Source organism: Panthera onca, chromosome D4, assembly GCF_046562875.1.
Source record: "Panthera onca isolate mPanOnc1 chromosome D4, mPanOnc1 haplotype 2, whole genome shotgun sequence".
NCBI classification, from domain to species: domain Eukaryota; kingdom Metazoa; phylum Chordata; class Mammalia; order Carnivora; family Felidae; genus Panthera; species Panthera onca.
The window spans coordinates 88538251-88555861 of NC_138351.1; the positions used below are offsets into that span (position 1 = coordinate 88538251).

At 58.5% G+C, this 17611-nt stretch overlaps 1 protein-coding gene across 1 annotated transcript in view; it reads left to right on the forward strand.

Annotated features, from left to right (window-relative positions):
- Positions 1-14530, forward strand: part of PRRX2 (paired related homeobox 2) — a 41635-nt gene extending 27105 nt beyond the window's left edge. The window contains exons 2-4 of the mRNA XM_078436384.2: positions 11755-11945; positions 13014-13192; positions 14064-14530. Coding sequence (XP_078292510.2) covers positions 11755-11945; positions 13014-13192; positions 14064-14199 — 506 coding nt within the window. The 3' untranslated portion in view covers positions 14200-14530. The remainder of the gene's footprint in view (positions 1-11754; positions 11946-13013; positions 13193-14063) is intronic.
- Positions 14531-17611: the final 3081 nt, after the last annotated feature.

Below are 17611 nucleotides of genomic sequence, written 5' to 3' on the forward strand. Positions count from 1 at the left end.
ACCGCTGCCTCCGTTTACAGTGAGGCAACCAGACTCCGGGAGGTGAAGCCACGTGTCCACAGAGCTCCCGTGGCTGGTGCGAGGTGGAGCCAGAACTTGAATGCAGCTATTTCCAGAAAGCAGAGGGCGGTCTAGCGGGTTGTCCACTGCACAACTATAGGGGCACCAGGTACACTATAGTCTATGGGGATGGTGCCCTTGGAGTTGCGCAGTGCACAACCTGTGCAACCGTACATGCTGTCTCTGCTGCGCATGTCTGATCTTAATCCTGGCCTTTTCACCAATGCCTCGTCCCAAAAAGAAAATGTTATTCATGCGCACCGTTAAGTGGACTCAGGTGCAAGCTGGATACGTGTGGACGCGGGCCAAAAAGTCCGCAAAAAACTAAACCGATAGGCTGGCATGGTGGGATCGAGGGGTGATTTTTCTTCTTTCAAAGGTCCTTCAGGGCTGGTCTTTGTTGTGGTTTGTTCCCTCCCCATTAAAAAAAAAGAAGAAGAAAAATTGGAATGCCAGAGCAGCTCCCGCTGATACAACTTTCCGTAACGATGGAAATGTTCCCTGTCTGTGCCGTCCCACTTGTGGCCGTCGAGCCCTTGAAAACGTGGCTCGGGTGACTGCGGAACGGGATTTATGTTGTTATTTCATTCGAATCGGTGTGAACGGAGACGGCTGCGCGGAGCTCGCGGCTACCGCATGGGACGGGGCAGAGCAAGAGCGCCCATCGCTGCTTTTCGTGTCGTGCCTCGCCATCCCCAGCTTGCGGCCCTGAAGCCCGCGGTGGCCACACTTGTGGGTGGGAGAGACTTTGCCGCAAAGTCCGAGCGGGAGCGCCTGGGTGGCTGCGTCGGTTGAGCGGCCGACTTCGGCTCAGGTCACGATCTCACGGTCCGGGAGTTCGAGCCCCGCATCGGGCTCTGTGCTGACAGCTCGGAGCCTGGAGCCTGCTTCGGATTCTGTGTCTCCCTCGCTCTGACCCTCCCCTGTTCCTGCTCTGTCTCTCCCTGTCCCCAAAATAAATAAAATGTTAAAAAAATAAAATTAAAAAAAAAAAAACTGGGACAGAGGAAACCATACTGGGCCCTTAGCAGCAACTTCACCCTGGTCCCGAAAGGGTTAACCGGAGACCCTCTCCTCCAGGGAGCAACCGCTTTGGGGACCGAGAGAGACTAGGCATAAATTGCTTGCCTCATAGCCTGGCTGGGTGACCCGGGTCGGTGACTTCCCCTCTCTGAACCTCCCCATCCCCCACTGAGAACAAGGCTTAATAACGGTGCCTTCCACGTTTCCGAAGGCAGGGCTCTATAACCCAGGGCCAGGCACGTAATAAAGTTTAGTAAACGGAGGCCAAACAGAAAAAGGGAAGGGAAGGGAGGGGAGGCGAAGGGGAAGGAAAAGAAAAGAGAGAAGAGAAGAGAAGAGAAGAGAAGAGAAGAAAAAGAAAAGAAAGGAAAAGAAAAGAAAAGAAAACAGAAAAAGGGAAGGGAAGGGAGGGGAGGGGAGGGGAAGGAAAAGAAAAGAAAGAAGAGAAGAGAAGGAAAAGAAAAGAAAAGAAAACAGAAAAAGGGAAGGGAAGGGAGGGGAGGGGAAGGGGAAGGAAAAGAAAAGAGAGAAGAGAAGAGAAGGAAAAGAAAAGAAAACAGAAAAAGGGAAGGGAGGGGAGGGGAAGGAAAAGAAAAGAAAGAAGAGAAGAGAAGGAAAAGAAAGGAAAAGAAAGGAAAGGAAAGGAAAAGAAAACGAAAGGAAAGGAAAAGAAAAGGGAGGGGGAGGAGTCCCATGTCCTCACCCACAGGCCCAGCTGCAGTGACGAGGGCAGCCTAACAGTCAAGACAGCCTTGGAGCTCCTCTGAGCTGAGCCTCAGACACATTTTCCAGAAGGCCTGGAACTCACCAGCGGGTCATAAAAACCCTCTGGCGGTGCTTTAAAGGTTACCCTCTCTGGGAGCGCGGCGTGGACCCAGAGCCAGGGCTCCGCGAGGTCCCGCCGGCCTCGGGAGAGGGGCTAATGGGCACGGCCTCGGTCTTGCCTGCTCCCTTGGGGTGGGAGGGGGCGACCGGTGGGGACCCCAAGATGGAACAGGGGGCGGAGGGGGCGGGTTCTTCTGGGGCAAAAGAGACTTGTCTTTCCGTCACGCTGACTTTACAGGGTGGGGTCTGCGGACCGGATTCTCCGAGTCCGTGAATCACCCGAACGAGGTTCCATGCAGAATTTTGTGTGCACCTGTGTTTTTCTGGGAAGGACCCGTAGAATTCCTCAGATTCCTCCAGGGGTTCTCAGTCGAAACGGGGGGGGGGGGGGGGGGGAGGACCAGTGCGCCAGGGCCTAGGTTTCCCTTGGGGAAAAAAGTCAGAGCGGGGAGAAGGGTTGTCTGTGTCGAGCTCTCGGGGGAGCCCCAGACTGTTCCATCGGGGACGGGGTGGGGGGGCGATGGTAACTCCTCTCACCCCAGCGCACAGATGGTGAAACTGAGGGCCCCGAAGCGAGGGACAGGGGAGTTTTCCCCATTCTCAGATGCTGGGGGGCAGAGGGAGGCAGTCATTTGCTCTCTGGGTGGGCTGCGGGTTGCCCCTCCCCCACTGTCCCCAAGTGTGCCCCATGGCTGGGTCAAGGGTAAGCCGCGTCCTCCCCGGTCCCGGGGAACCCAGGGACGCGGGGAGTGGGGGGGGGGGGGGTAGGCACACGTGTGTTCTCGGGGATCGCACCTCGCCTCCGGGGGCAGAACGTGGGACCCCAGTGCCTCGCTGGGAGCGTTTGGCCAAGCCAGCGCCCCCCTCCTTGCCGCCATTTCCGCATCTACAAAAATAAAGGCCTTTGACAGATGAGCTGTGAGGGCCCTGCGGGTCTGAGCCCTCGAGAAGACGAGAGTACCAGGCTTGAGGCCCCCAGGGCCGTTGGCGGGTTTTCTTCGGAACCGAGCTCTCCGAACGTCTCTCTCCCTGACCATCAGGGCTCACCGCGGTTCCCAGCAGGTGCCGGCTGCAGGCTTTGCCAGGCCCCCCCTCCCCAGGCTCCTAACTGGGAGGCAGGACCCCACGCTGGCCCCTGAGCGGCAACGTCACCCCGGTCTGGAAGTGGTTAACGAGGGCAGCTTGCCTCCAAATACCAACCCCTTATTAAAATGGAGGTCTGACAATAAATTTGGCATTGGGCCACCAGCCTCAGATTAAAACCAGACGGGACAGACACTGCCCTCCTTCTCTGACCAACTTGTGAACGGGGGAGGGGGGGGGGCCTGCTCCTCTTCCTCCTGAATGACTCCCCGACTCCCTTCCCTCCTGTGCTCCCACTTTCTGGAGGTGGTTTCGGGGTGTGGGGAGCGGAGGAGGCTGGGCCGACCGCCGATGTCAAGTTTGAACCCTTGGCTCCTTCCTGGGCTGCTAAAGCCAGAGGCCTGGGTGTGGGACACAGGAGGTGGCTTGGGAAACCCAGAGCTTTTGAGATGGCCAGCTGTAGCTGGCCTTGACCCCCTGGCCCTTTTCTGTGCCTGAGAGTAGGACGTAGATATTCTCTGCCCAGTAGCTTTGTCTCTGCTCCCCGCTTGGGCCCAGTGACGCCATTTCTCAAAAGGCTCCTGGGCCTGAGAAGAGGCTTTGGCCTAATCTGTATCTGCCCCCTGGCTTCCCCCAGGGGTGGCAGCCCCACATGTCCCCTCTCCCATGGAGACGTTCTGCCCCCAGCCTTTCCTGTGTACTTCTTTTTATAGACCAACTTTATTGAGATATACTGCATGGGCCATGCAAATCATCCCCTTAAAGTGTGCACGCCAGTGAGTTTTAATATGTTCACTTGTGCAACCGTCGCCAAGATTTTAGAGCTTTTTCCGGCAGCCCAAACAGAAACCCCGCACCCCTCGGTCATCACTGTCCATCCCCCCCACCCCACCCCACCCCACCCCACCCAGGCCCTAGCAGCCGCCGACGGACATTCTGTCTCTCTAGGTTTTGCTTGTTCTGGACGTTTCTCGTCCTCGGAATCCTTCATTATGCGGCCCTTCCTGGATGGCATGGGCTGCTTTTACGTAGCACGGTATTTTTAAACATAAATAACGTTTTTAAAGGCTCGCCCACATCAGAGCATGAATCAGCACCTCGTTCCTTTTTACGGTCAAAAAACATTCCATTGTGTGGACAGACTACATTCTGTGTACCCAGTCATCAGTTGGCCGGGCTTTTGGGTTGTCTCCAAGTTCGGGCTGTTTGGAGTATCGTGGTGTGGACGTAGGTTTCATTCACCCCGCCCCCCCCCGCCCCGGGTAGATACCTAGCAGTGAAACTGCTGGGTCAGATGGTAACTCAGAATTTCACATTTGGAGGACCTGCCAGACTCTTCCAGAGCGGCTGTACCATTGGACTTTCCCGCCAGCGGTGCACGGGGGGGGGGGGGGGGGGGGGTCCAATGTCTCCAAATTCTTGTCCCCACTTGTTATTATCTGCCTTCTGATTCTAGCCGTCATACTGGGTGTGAAGCGGCATCTCCTTGTGGTTGCGTGCTGCGTTTTCTTGATGACTCAGGACCAGCACTTTTTTCACATGCTTGTTGGCCATTCACATGCCTCCTTTGGGAAAACGCCGATGCGGACCTTTTGCTCATTTTTAATGGGATGGTTTGCCTTTTTATTGTCGCGTGGAAAGCATTCTTCATATTTTCTAAATACGATCCCTTACCGAATACGCGATTTGTGGATATTTTCCTCGTTCTCTGGGTTGTCTTTTTTACTGTCTTTTTTTTTCCTTAATGTTTATTTATTTTGAGAGAGAGGGTGGGGGAGGAGCAGAGTAGAGGGAGAGGGAGAGCATCCCAGGCAGGCTCCGAGCCGTCAGCACAGAGCCCGACGCGGGGCTCGAACCCACGGATGTGAGATCGTGACGAAGCTGAAGTTGGACGCTCAACTGACCGAGCCGCCCAGGCGCCCCGACCCCCTTTTTCACTTTCTTGATGGTGTCCACCAAAGTTTTAATCTTTATGAAGTCTGATTTATCTTCCTTTCTTTACTGGCTTGTGCTTTGAGTTGTCCCATCTAAGTAACCATTGTCTGGCCTTTTGAAGGGCAGGGGGAACTGGGTTTGGATGCTGGGACTTCCCATTGTTTTCTGGAGGGAGGCCTTCCTTCATTTATATTGAGACATCTTTTTGAGACCAAACTTCTTGCCCAGTCCCGGGGATATAGCAGTGACAAGGCGCACACAGTCCCTACCTCCTAGAGCTGAGCTAAAGGGAAGAGACAAGCACAAAGTGGAGAACCAGAACAGAAGAACAACTTCATTGCAGACGTTCAGGAGAGGGAGACAGCCCAGGAGCCTGTGGCGAGGAGATCTGGCCTGGCCTGGGGGCTTGGAAAGCCTTTCAGGGCAGGGAATTTAGGTCTAGACTAAAAACTGGGTAAGCATGAGGCAGAAGGAATGCAGAGGGAAAAGCATGTGCAAAGGCCCTGAGGTGGGGAGGAGCTCATGTGGTCTTGTAGGGTAGATTCCATTGGTGCACTGGGTTTCTTGGGGTGGGGAGGGGGTCCAGTCATCCTGTGGAAGCATATGCAGCACCCCAAGACCTTTGTGCATGTGAAGGAGAGGCTCCAGAGCCTAGAGAGACCCCAATGCGTGGCAGCTGCCTCCAGGGCTCTGCTGAGGTTTCTAGGGGACACGGGGGAGCCTCCCCCAGCCTCCTCTAGACTCCAGGGTCGGCCGAAGCCTGCTTAGGCCCCCTTGTAGCCACACCGGTCACTGGCCTGGGGGCTGTGAGGGGAGTATGGGCGTGACAGTCCCAGGTTTTTCATTCCCTCGTTCACCCAGCACTCAAAAAAATATTTGTGAAGAGTTTACCCTGAGCTAGGTCCTGTGATGGGTTCCAGAGAGACAAAACCCAGTAAGTTCCAGTCCCTGCTGGACGAATGACCCCACGTCTACTCTACAGTGTGGCACAGCTATGACAGGGGTCTGGGAGGGCTTCCTGGAGGAGGGGGCATTCTGCTGCTGAAGGTAAAAGTCAGGGAGGGACAGAGGGGGGCGGTGGAAAGCCCAGGAATGGTATGCAGAAGGGGTCCGCAGTGAGGGGTGGGCACGTCCAATGTGAGTACCACCAGCCCTCCTGAGGTCCAGGCCCTGGCTCTGCCCACCAGGGTGGCCTGGGTGGCCCCATCCACTGGATAGAGCCAGAAAGGCCCTCAAGAGAAAGCCTCTGTCCTTCTGTTGTGCTCATCATTGGATTTGCCCAGCCCTGGGCTGGGGGGCGGGCTACCTCCTCTCTCCATTATCCCAGACGACTGGCTACCAGGGATGTATCGAGAAGAAAAAGGGCCGCGGGAGTGGGCTTTCCTTGCTGCGTGACCCCTGGTAGGTCCCGGCCCCTCTCTGGGCCTCCCTCTGCCTTCTCTGTAGGACAGAGACAGCCCTCCCTGCCCGCCCCTCTTGAGGCTGTTGGGGGCCTCCGGGGAGGTGATGCTGGAAAGTCTGCCTGTGTGATCTCACCCGAGGACCCGAGCCCCTCCCCTGTGTCTTAGGCCTGGTCCCTCAGTGTCCGGGACCAATGCCAGCTTGGCCGGACATGAAACCAGCTCTTAAGGTTCCTCGCTTGGGATCCTGGCTGGAGTGGGGCCGGCCGCCTAGGGAAGCCCTTCTCCAGAAGGCTCCAGGGACCATGTTTCTTCTCCTTTCTCCCTCCTCCCCCCTCCCGTCTTTGCTTCTGTTCTTCCTTCGAACGTAGGCCTGACTGGGTGCCGTGCTCCCCTCTGGCCCTGTCTCCCAGGCTGGGCGGCCCGCGCACCCTTCTCTCCTGTGCTTCTCCAGCTGCTGCCTTCCGTGTCCCTCCTCCTGGTTCACCCTAAGCCCACGGAGAGATTCTCAGAATCCCGCTGCGGGAGGAACGAGGGTGCGGGCCTCTTAGGGCCGGTCCCCCCACCGCGCCAAGGTGTTCAAGAACCTGGGCCTGGTGCCCATCGGCAGGTTCAAATCCCAGCTCCGGCCTTGACGAGTCCTATGGCTTTGGCATGTTGCTGTCCCGTGTGAGCCTCAGGTGCCTCATCTGTAGAATCGTGGGCTAGGGGCCCTCGTGTAAGGCCCATAGGAGGGTTAATGAGGTCATTTCTGTTGTTCCCAGTTTTCCGGGAGATTCCAGAGGCTGGGAGTCGCTAACAGATTTGCCCTGGCCACTCTGCTGGAGATCATTCCCCCTCAGCCACGGGGCTGTAGGCCTCTCACGTCTCACCTGAAGAGGCGACACATTTCCCTTCGGGTGTCCCCTGTTGGCACCGGAGACAGCTAAGGACAGATTCCAGGGTTCCCGTCTGAGCCCCGACAAGGCAGAACCAGGGGTCTTTCAGAGGAACCCTCGTCCCTTCCAGGAGACCTGGGGGGTGGGCCCGAAGCTTTTGCAGGCCCCTCCGGGCCCTCCACCTTCTTTTCTCCAGTCTTCCTCAGACTTTCCCGGCTGTAAATATTTCTGCAGCTTGGAGCTCCTTTGACCAAGGGCCGGTGTTAATTTGTTAAATCCACATCAAGGTCCTGGGGACCCGTTGTTTATTTTTGCGAACGTGTTGGCAGAGATCACATTGGGGGGGGGGGGGGCGGCGAGGAGAGGGGCTGCTTTTCTGGTCAGAATAAATGCTAATTAATAAAAGTTATTTATTTGGGTTGGAGCTCGCCGCGGCCCCGGGGTCAGGCACAAACTGACTATTTGAAGCAAAAACAAACAGAGGGTGTCTCTCAACAGCTTGAGGAAGGCAGAAACGAAGAGGCTGGGTTTATTTGTCTTAGGAAGAATTTGCAGTTAATTCCCTCCAGACTATTTAGACCCTTAAATTACACGGAATAAGAAAAACCATGGGTGCAGGAGAGAGAAGCCAGGACCACTCGATTATCTGGCTGAGAGTGGAGTTTTTAAATGTCTTTGGCCCTCAGTCAGCTAAATAAATGGTACGTGTGAAATAATTTAATGGCAGAAAACTGTGCACAAGTCATTCTTTTTTTTTTTTTTATTGTAATGTAACCGGGGGACGAAGTAATTCGGTTTTAAGGGAGAGGGGGTTTTAAGAGAGAGGGAGCGTGGGCGGCGGGCCTCCCCCGTCTGAATACCTTTCTCTCTCCCCCTAGAGAGAGAGAGGCGGTTTCAGGCTTTCTTTTTCAACCCCAGAGAAAAGCAGGACTTTTACCGAACAAAAGGAAACTTGGGGACTAGCCCGACTTGGAAAGGGGGGGGCGGGGCCAGCCATCGCTGGCCTGAGGCTTAGTGAGTATTTATTTCTTTTCCAAATGCTTCAAAGTCCCAGCGTGGAGCCCCCAGGGGGACACACGCCCACCACAATACATTTCTCAGGCGGTGACTCAGGGACTTAGGGTAACAAATATCCAGCACATCCGCTGGGAAGCCGGTGGCCAGCCGGTGGGAAGGCCAGCCGGTGGGTTCGAGCCCCGGGTCACCTTCAGGACGATGCTTCAGTCGTCCTCGGCCTCGGCCACCTCTCAGCCTCTGCCCAGCAGGGACTACAGACCCGTCTTTCTACTGCGGGCTGGGACGAGGGGACCCAAGGGCTGGGGAGAAAGACCCTTGGCTCCCTCATAAGCGACAATGCTAAGGGCAGCCGCTATTTATTGAGCACTTACTATGCTCTCGGCACGGAATTAAGCTCTGCTCCTCTTAGGAACTTTATGTGACTCTGGGCACGGTGTGTGTTGTCCCTTGCCGCTTCCAGAGGTGACGTCTTCCTTCGGAACAAAAGCGGGACCCAGGGACGTACTTCCCACAGTCTGGGATGGAGACCCAAGGGCATTTCCGCACTTAGGCCTCCTAGAGCCAGGACTGAGATTGTGACAGACCCCTGCGTCACCTTCCCTGGGAGCAAGGCGGGTGAGGGAGGAGAGGCCGAGCCTACAGCCCCGGGGCCGGCCGAGCCTCTGACAAACATGAATTCCAACCCAGAGGTGCAACCTTGGCCTCAGTTTCCCTGTGTGTGAAATGGGGTCACACCCCCCAGGGTGGGGGTTAGGGAGCGGGTGGCCCGCTTGGCACCCCCCGTGGCCCCAAACCAGCTTTGGCTGAGCGGCCCCCGTCGGAGCGGCCTTGCTGTGACCCCAGAGAGAGCGGACCCCAGACCGGCGAGGAGCCCAGCTGGGGCTGGTGTGGCAGGTTGTCGGGGACCTGGCGACAAATGCCTTTGCGTGAGGGTTCCGGCTCCAAGTCACTACTCGGTTTAAACCGGCGACGAAAGAGCCCAGTCTCTTCCGACGCCCACTTGGCGGGGCAGAAGCTGAAGAATGGTTTTCATTTAGACACCCTCCGTTTGGGATTGCTCGGAAACTTCTCGAAAAAGTCTCCTTTTTTGGCCGAAATGCCTCCTGCGTTGGGTGTGTGCCCAATCGGCGTTGCCTGAAGGGGGACGGAAGTCGTCTCTGGGTTGGCTGGTGTTCCAGAAGCTTCTGTCCCCGCTTTCGGGGCTGTTGATCACCCCCCGGTTTTCAGCTCACGGGCCCTCGTTGTTTTGGTTTAGATTTCCTCCCGCTCCAGGGGACAGGGATGCGGGGCAGAGACACGGTCACAGGCACCAGGCATTCTCCTCCACTTTTCCGTTTTCCGGGGGGGAGGGGAGAAGGCTGGAGCCAGGCCAGGGGACGCGGCGGCTCCCTTGGGACCACTCGCATTCCCCGTCGCTCCCCAGCCTGTGTCTCCTGTGTTTGCAACCATCCTGAACATCCCGCTGAGCCAGGGCCGTGGGCATGGTGCACGAGAAGATTCTTCGCTGTGGGGGCCTGTGCTCGTCCTGAAGGGTATTTAGCGACAGCCCCCGGCCTCCACCCGTTCAATCCCCATGGCACCTCCCGCCCCCCGGTCCTCACAATCAAAACTATCTCCAGACACTGTCAGATGTCCCCCCGGAGGCAGAACTGCCCTCAGATGGGAACTTCTGGTCCAAACTCAGCTGTAAGGTCATCTGTGCCCGGGGCATTCCCTGAGTCCTGCCTGAGAAGACCCCCTCTTTGCCCCCACGATCATTTACCAGTCCCGTGGACCACTTCAGCCTCAAGTCCAATCAGTGGATTGCCCCAGAGGCAATAAACCCTGCTCGCGTGGGATCTTATTTGAAAGCAGGGACTGAGTGGTAGCCATTGCCGGGCCTGGAATGTTCTAGATGCTCAGCAGAGCCAATACCCGGCATTGTGCAGGGAACACTGAATGTATGAAGGGAACGTGTCGCCGGGGAAAGCAAAAAAAAACACAAGGCGTGGACTGAACTCCCAAAGGCCGACAATACGTTCTGTTGTCCAAACTGGGCAAAACAGACCTTCGCCTACACCGCTGGTGGGAAGGCTGGTGCGGGAACCTGGCCACATCTAGCGGTTTTTTGGGGTTTTTTTGTTTTTTATTGGCCCGGCGATTCCCGCTTCTAGGAATCTATCCCAAACAGACACTGGCAAAAATAGAAAATCATGTCTTCACGAGCTTATTCATCATGGCACTCTTTCAGTTGCGGAAGATTGGAAACACGCCAGAGGCCCATCCATAGGACTCTGGGAGGATAAACCAGGGGACGGTCCCCCAGCCAAGGGCCTTGGGGGGGCTGGGGAGAGGAATGTGAATGATTTCTGGGCCCTGGATGGAGGGATCCCTGAGATAGGTGCTAAGTGGGGAAGAGGTGAGGTGGGGGGGCAGGACGTCGTAGGCGACTTTTTGATAGGAAAAATATGGTACGTATTTTATTATATTTGCAAAGAGCGATGCTCCAGCAAAAGCAAAAACGGACCTAAAAAAACTAAGTCCCTACGCGTGGAGGGAGGGAACACGAGAGAAAATAGAGTATGCAAAACAATCCAGATAAAGAGGGCTGTGTTTGCTGTCTGCGAGATGGAATGTCTGGAATATTATCAAGTAAAAAACAGGGAAGTTGAAGCACCAATGTGTTCAGCACGGTCTCATGCTTGTAAGTTTTTTAAAGGTACATTTGTAATCTGGTAAAGCGCGGGGAGAGGAGGGTACTTCGTGTCACTTTTTTACCCCCTTCTGGTTTTCGAATCCGTTCCTGCCACCAGCAATGACATTACTTTGTTACTATCATGTACGTTTTTAATAAGAAAATCGGATAGGTGAGGAAGGGCTGACCTGGGCAGTGTCGCGGGTGGTGCCCGTGAGCGCGGGAGGGGATCCCACGTGGACCCGGGTGATCCGGAGGGCTGCCTGGAGGAGTGGGCAATGACCTGGGCTCTTGGGGACGAAGAGTCAACAGTTCTGCCCATCGATGTGGCAATAGTGGCTGAATCCCGCCCCCAACCCGTCCTCTCAAAGGACAGGGTGGACCTAAAAGGTAAGGGTTGCTGACCCCGTGCGTTCCCTAAGGTTGTGCTGGGCATCCTTACCTGAGCCGCCCGTTCTGAACCAGAGGCCAGCACAGACCCTCGGTCGGCTCCTCTGCTGGGATTCACCCTCTGGCTCATTTCCACCTCCTGTGGAATCTGCCTGCTTTTGTTCACTGTTATATTCCCCGTGGGCCCTAGCACTGCGCCGGTCACACAGTAGCTGCTCAGTTAATACGTGTTGAAGAATGAACGGATGGATGAATGAAGGGATGCGTGAAGGAGAGAATTCAAGGGATCTGCTCCCGCCCTCGGGGCTGGACCCTCCATCCATCCGCTGCGGGAGACACAAGGAGAGCGCTCAGCGCACGCTGCCGAGCCAGTGGGGGGGGGGGGGGGGGTCGGGACCCCCTGGGCACCTCCGGGGGCGGGGCGGGGCGGGGCGGGGCTGCACCTGCTGACACCCGATCCCCTCCGCAGGTGAGTGTCCGAGCCCCGGGCGCAGCGGCGGCGCCGCCAAGCGGAAGAAGAAGCAGCGGCGGAACCGGACCACGTTCAACAGCAGCCAGCTGCAGGCGCTGGAGCGCGTGTTCGAGCGCACGCACTACCCCGACGCCTTTGTGCGCGAGGAGCTGGCGCGGCGCGTCAACCTCAGCGAGGCGCGTGTGCAGGTGAGCGCCGCGCACGCGCGGGCGCCCGCGGGAGCGCGCAGCCCCCTCGCCGTCTGGGGGGCGCAGCTGCTGCGGAGGGGCGGTAATTAAGAGCGGGAGCGTCCGAGGCCCGGAGCACCGAGGTTCGAGGTTCGAGGCCAAGCCCTGCCACTTCCCAGCTGTGTGGCCTTGGGCAGGTTACCTAACCTCTCTGGTGCCTCCCTGTAAAATGAGGATCGCGTGGGTCTATTTCCTGGGGTTCTTACGAGAACCAAAGTAGTGGATATATTTGGGAGTTTTTAATTTTTTTTTATTTTTTTATTTTATTTTATTTTTAAATTTTTTTTCAACGTTTTTTATTTATTTTTGGGACAGAGAGAGACAGAGCATGAATGGGGGAGGGGCAGAGAGAGAGGGAGACACAGAATCGGAAACAGGCTCCAGGCTCCGAGCCATCAGCCCAGAGCCTGACGCGGGGCTCGAACTCACGGACCGCGAGATCGTGACCTGGCTGAAGTCGGACGCTTAACCGACTGCGCCACCCAGGCGCCCCTTAAAAATTTTTTTAAATGTTTATTTCTGAGACAGACAGAGACAGAGCATGAGCGGGGGAGGGGCAGGGAGAGAGGGAGACCCGGAATCCTAAGCAGGCTCCAGGCCCCGAGCCATCAGCACAGAGCCCGACGCGGGGCTCAAACTCACGGACCGCGAGATCATGACCTGAGCCAGAGTCCGTCGCTCCACCGACGGAGCCCCCCGGGCGCCCCTGGTTAATATGTTTGTCAGCGGGCTTGGAGCCGTGCCCGGCGTGGAAGGTTTGGGTGACTAAACGCCGTGTTGCAGCGTTCAACCCCGCTCTGAGCCAAGTGCCCCTCTCTAGTTGCAACCTTACCACGGTGAAGTGCTCATTTTTGCACACGCTTACCCAGCAGCCTTAGCATCCCCATCTTCCCGAGGAGGAAGCTGAGGCTCCGTGGGGCTGCCCGTCCAGAGCTGGTGGCAGAGCGGGCCCGCACCGCCGTCCCAAAGGACTTGGGGTCCCCCCTTGCAGCCTGCTGTGCCCCGTTCAGCACGCCTTCCCACCCCCAGGTCTGGTTTCAGAACCGCCGGGCCAAGTTCCGCCGAAACGAGAGGGCCATGCTGGCCAACCGCTCCGCCTCGCTGCTCAAGTCCTACAGCCAGGAGGCTGCCATCGAGCAGCCCGTGGTTCCCCGGCCCGCCACCCTGAGCCCCGATTATCTTTCCTGGACGGCCTCGTCCCCCTACAGGTGAGAGCAGGAACCCCTTCTGGCGGGAGGGGGAGCAGCCTGGGCGACCCGTGCGGCCTCTTAGGGCCCGGGGCTCCTTTGAGCATCTCAAGACAGCTGTGCATGGTGCCCAGGCGCCCCTGAAGCCTGGGCCTTCCGTGTGGGGACACGTGTGTGTGCCGATCTCCCTGGGAGGCCAGGGAGGGCTGAGGGCACGGCTCCCCTGTCCCAGGGACCCGGCTGGGGTCCAGAGCCACGTTCTGGGGCAGTTTTGTCCTGGTCAAAGCTGGAAAAAGGCGGCAGGGCAGGAAGGAAGAGGGAAGGGGTGCCAGGGAGTCGTTTTTCTGTGCCCACAACTCCAAGGGTGACACCTGTCCCTTAGTCTGTGTGAGTCACTCTGCTGGAGCCCTGGTCTTGTGGGAGGCAAGATCCGGCGGGTCGGCTTGTGGGGTCAGAGTCCTCGTGATCCCATGTTGGCCAGCTCTCCTGCCCTGTCCTTACCCGGAGCGGAAGGGCCACCAAGAGGTGGTTTGCCGTGTCTCCATCCTGCTGTGCACCAGGCCCAGTGCAGGTGCTGGGTGGAGGGGGGCGGGGGCGGGGACGGGACCCAGGACCTGCTCTCCGGAGGCTCCTGATCCAGGGAGGGACGCCTACAGATCCACAGGAGCTGCCTGTGTCCCCGTGCTGTCTGTGGGCATTTCTGACTCCTCCCCAAATTCTGCAGCCCCGATCATGCCCATCCCGTGGCGGGGAGGGCTTGCCGGGAAGGTAAACCGAGGAAGGGAGGCGGGAGGACCAGAGGCTGGGGTCCAGGGCTGGCAGCCAGAAGTGGTCAGCTTCGGGCATCACGTCAGCCACAGCCCAGTGTCCTGGTATCTTCTGTCGCCCCCAGCACGGTGCCGCCCTACAGCCCTGGAGGCTCAGGCCCTGCGACCCCGGGAGTCAACATGGCCAACAGCATCGCCAGCCTCCGTCTCAAGGCCAAGGAGTTCAGCCTGCACCACAGCCAGGTGCCCACGGTGAACTGATGGTCGGCCCACCAGGACCCAGCTGCCCGCCTGGTCTCACAACGGCAGAGAGGGCAGACGTGCGGGAGAGTGCCCTTCTCCTGTCCCCTGTCTCCAGGACAGGGATCTCCTGGGCCCTCTCTCCAGTCTGGACTCCCGGGCCCAAGAGGCTGCTGAGATCCCGGGAGCCTGGCTCAGGCCCCCGTCTACAGCCGTGGGAGACTTTGGCCCATGACCTTTGGGGGGGGTTGGGCCAGAGGTGGAGCAGGAACCCCACAAGGACTGCATTTATTTTGTGTATTAAAACCAAAAAGCTTTTGTCTTTAAGAAATAAAAAAATTTTTTTTTTAAACCCCAAAAAGGTTGAGGAAGGGCGGGCGGACGAGGGCAGCAAAGTAATTGAGGGATGGCCTTCTGGGACCCTGCTCTGGCCTGCAGCCGTCGTGGGGGCGGCCCTGGGCCATGCTCGGACCAGCAGCCATGGCAGGACCAGATGCCCTCATGTCCCAGCCTTCTTCTGCACGAAGCTCTCCATCACCCTGCAGAGCCCCAGGGCTGGGGAGTGGGGGAGGAAATCAGAGACCGGCCCTGGACCCCGTGGACACCCAGGCATCTGGGAGAAAGCCCTGCTGTGTGACACTGGGCGGGATCCCTTCCCTGTCTGGGCAGGGAGTATCCCCTCTGGGCAGGGAGTATCCCCTCTGGGCAGGGAGTATCCCCTCTGCCCTATGGTGGGGGGCAGGGTAGGTGACCATGGATTCCTGGGCTGAGCTGACAGTGTGTGAGGCAGGTGCTAGAAATTCAATTCCTTATCTCTGGGGCTTGCAGGACGTAGGGGACCCTCCTGGGCATTTGACTGTAGAGCGGCCGAGACAAATGCCCCAGACATAGTGCAGAGTGGAGGTCCCGGGTGGCCCCCCGGGATGGAGGAGTGGTCCCAACAGCCAAGGACACCAGAAGACCTTACCCAAGTCCACCCGCCTTTTTGCAGACGATAAGGGTCACAGACGACACATGTGCCACCAGCCAATGACGTCACTTGTAAGGGAGTCTGCGGGAAGCCCGGGCCCCCTCCGCCTGGCCCCATACCACTCTTTCTGTGGGGCGCACCCTCCAGGGAAGTTCAGAGTCATTTCTGCTGAGGGGGCCCTCAGTCAGCCCCCAAGTAAGTAGGACAGCGCTCCCCGACCCCCAGAGGGCACGAAGGCGACCAGTCCCTCCTGGCGATGGCCCTCGCGGTGACACGGCGGTCACAGCCCATGGGGTAGATCAGCTGACCTCTTGTCCCGGAGTCTGCCCTGCCCTTGCAGCCAAGGGCCCCAAAGCGTCCGTGTTCCCGCCCATCAGCTGCACACCCCTGATGACCCCCAAACGGGTCAAAGCCTCGGGGACAATCCTTGTGTCGGGGACGATCCCCATTTGTGTCTTGGGAGGTATGGTAATCATACCTGCGAGTCAGACAAGGACCCCTCCCCACCCTTCAGCTGGAATTTCGCCACGAAAACGGGGTTCTCGCGCACTGAGCTTCTTGCCTCCTTCGGACGCGCAGACGAGCCCCAGGACGCTCCCCGTGTGACTGCCTTGCGGCTGGACGGTTGGGACTCCGTCCGCAGGAGAGCGTGGGGCACCGTTGAGGGTGAGGGAGGCACGGGCTCCGGCTGAAGGCGTGGGGGGGGGGGCGTCCTGCGGATGTCTTGAGGGGGCTCGGGCTCACCCTGACTGCGAGGGCCAGAGCGGGGGAGACACCTGTGCCCTGGACTGGGGTGGGGTGGGGGTGGGGGAGTGTGTGCGGCCAGAGCCGCGTCGTCTTCCTCCATGTGGCCTCTGCCTCCGGTAAGTGGTTCCTGGGCCTCCCTTTGCCACTCATTCATTGAACAAACATGACACGCTGTGTGAGGAGAGAGCAGAGAACTGACGCAGGGTCCCTCGGGGCAGAGGCCACACCAGGCCCGGGGAGCCCCAAACTTAGTCTCAGACATCTGGGCAGCCTTCCCGGAAGCGGCGTCCTGCAAGGACGAAGAGTTTGCCAGGCCAAGGCGGGGGTGGGGGTGGGGAGGGGAACAGTGTTTCTAGCTAAGGGCACAGCGTGCGTGAAGGCCCCGGGACGAGCCAAAAGCTGTCTCTCGGGGCCAGCGGGGACAGTTCCCGGGCTGGATCTCCTCATGCAGGATGAAGGCGGAGAGGAGCAGAGGCTGGCTTAAGTGGGGCCCGTGGGGCCAGATGGAGAATTCTGGATGTCATCCTGGCGGTGGGGAGCCGTGGCGGAGGGACACGCCCCCCGGGGTTCCGTGTGGAGGAGTGGCCCCAGGGCTGAGAGTGGAGGCAGAGTGGCCCCTGCGGGGGCCAGGGCAGATGCTGGATGGACAGGAGCCCGGACCGGATGGGGACAGAGCGGGCAGATCTGGGAGGTATTCCGGACACAGCAGGGCAGGGGTTAATGACCAGATGACGGGCTGAGGGAGACGGCCAGGTGGCCAGGATGTGGCTTAGGCACGCGGATGAGCCTGGGAGAAAGAGATTCTGGAAGCGGGGCCCGCCTGGTAGAGGTGTCGGGAAGACGCTGGCCTGCCCTTCTACCCACACGAGAGCTGGGCCGTCCTTTTCCAAGCAGGGAGTGGCGTCCTCCCCCGTGAGGAGCTGACCGTGTCCCCCACCCCCGACCCCAGGAATCTGCACGAGGGAAGGGCCGGCCCGCGGGGTCCAGAGCGGTGCCCTCGCCACTGGATGGAGGCCCATCGGTTTATGTCTCATCCAAAGGGAGGGTCTCACGAAGCATCGCCAGGTCGGGGCTGCCTGCGGCGGAGATGGGGTCACACTGGGCGGAGGGCTCCGGTTGGGGGGTGGGGGGAAGGCGGGTCCCAACAACACCCGCTGCAGAAAAAGCTGGGGGCCCGTTTCCCACGGAGGCGCTGGCCCTGCCGTCGGGCCACCAGGATTTCGGTGTCACTTCCTCCCAAGCACGCTAGAGAAAACAAACCGTCTTAATCGTTTACATATGCTGCTCCGGGAGCTGAGGGAGGGGAGCACAGCAGCCCCCCCCCCCCCCCCCCCCCCGTAACAGAAAATCTATTCAAACATTGCTGTCACTCTTGTAGCCCTGATTGCTGGGCTGTGTGGGCAGCCGTCCTGGGATAGAATTTTCCATGAGGATAAGGTACCCCGGGCCCCGTCCCAGGCTGGGAGAACTTGGAACCTTCCTCTCTTGGCCTCCCTCTGCCCCTTTGGCCAAGCACGCTTGGGAGAGGAGATTGCAAGCATCTGCCTCTATTTTTTGTTTGTCCGTCTGAAATAAAGGAAGGTGATTGGGAGAAAGAGAAAAGGCAGTCCGGCTCTCGGAAAACCCCAGACCTGAGAAACAGACCGGTTTGACCTTGGGCAGAGCACTTCTCCGGGCCTCAGTTTCGTCCTCTGTAAAATGGGGGTAAGAACACGT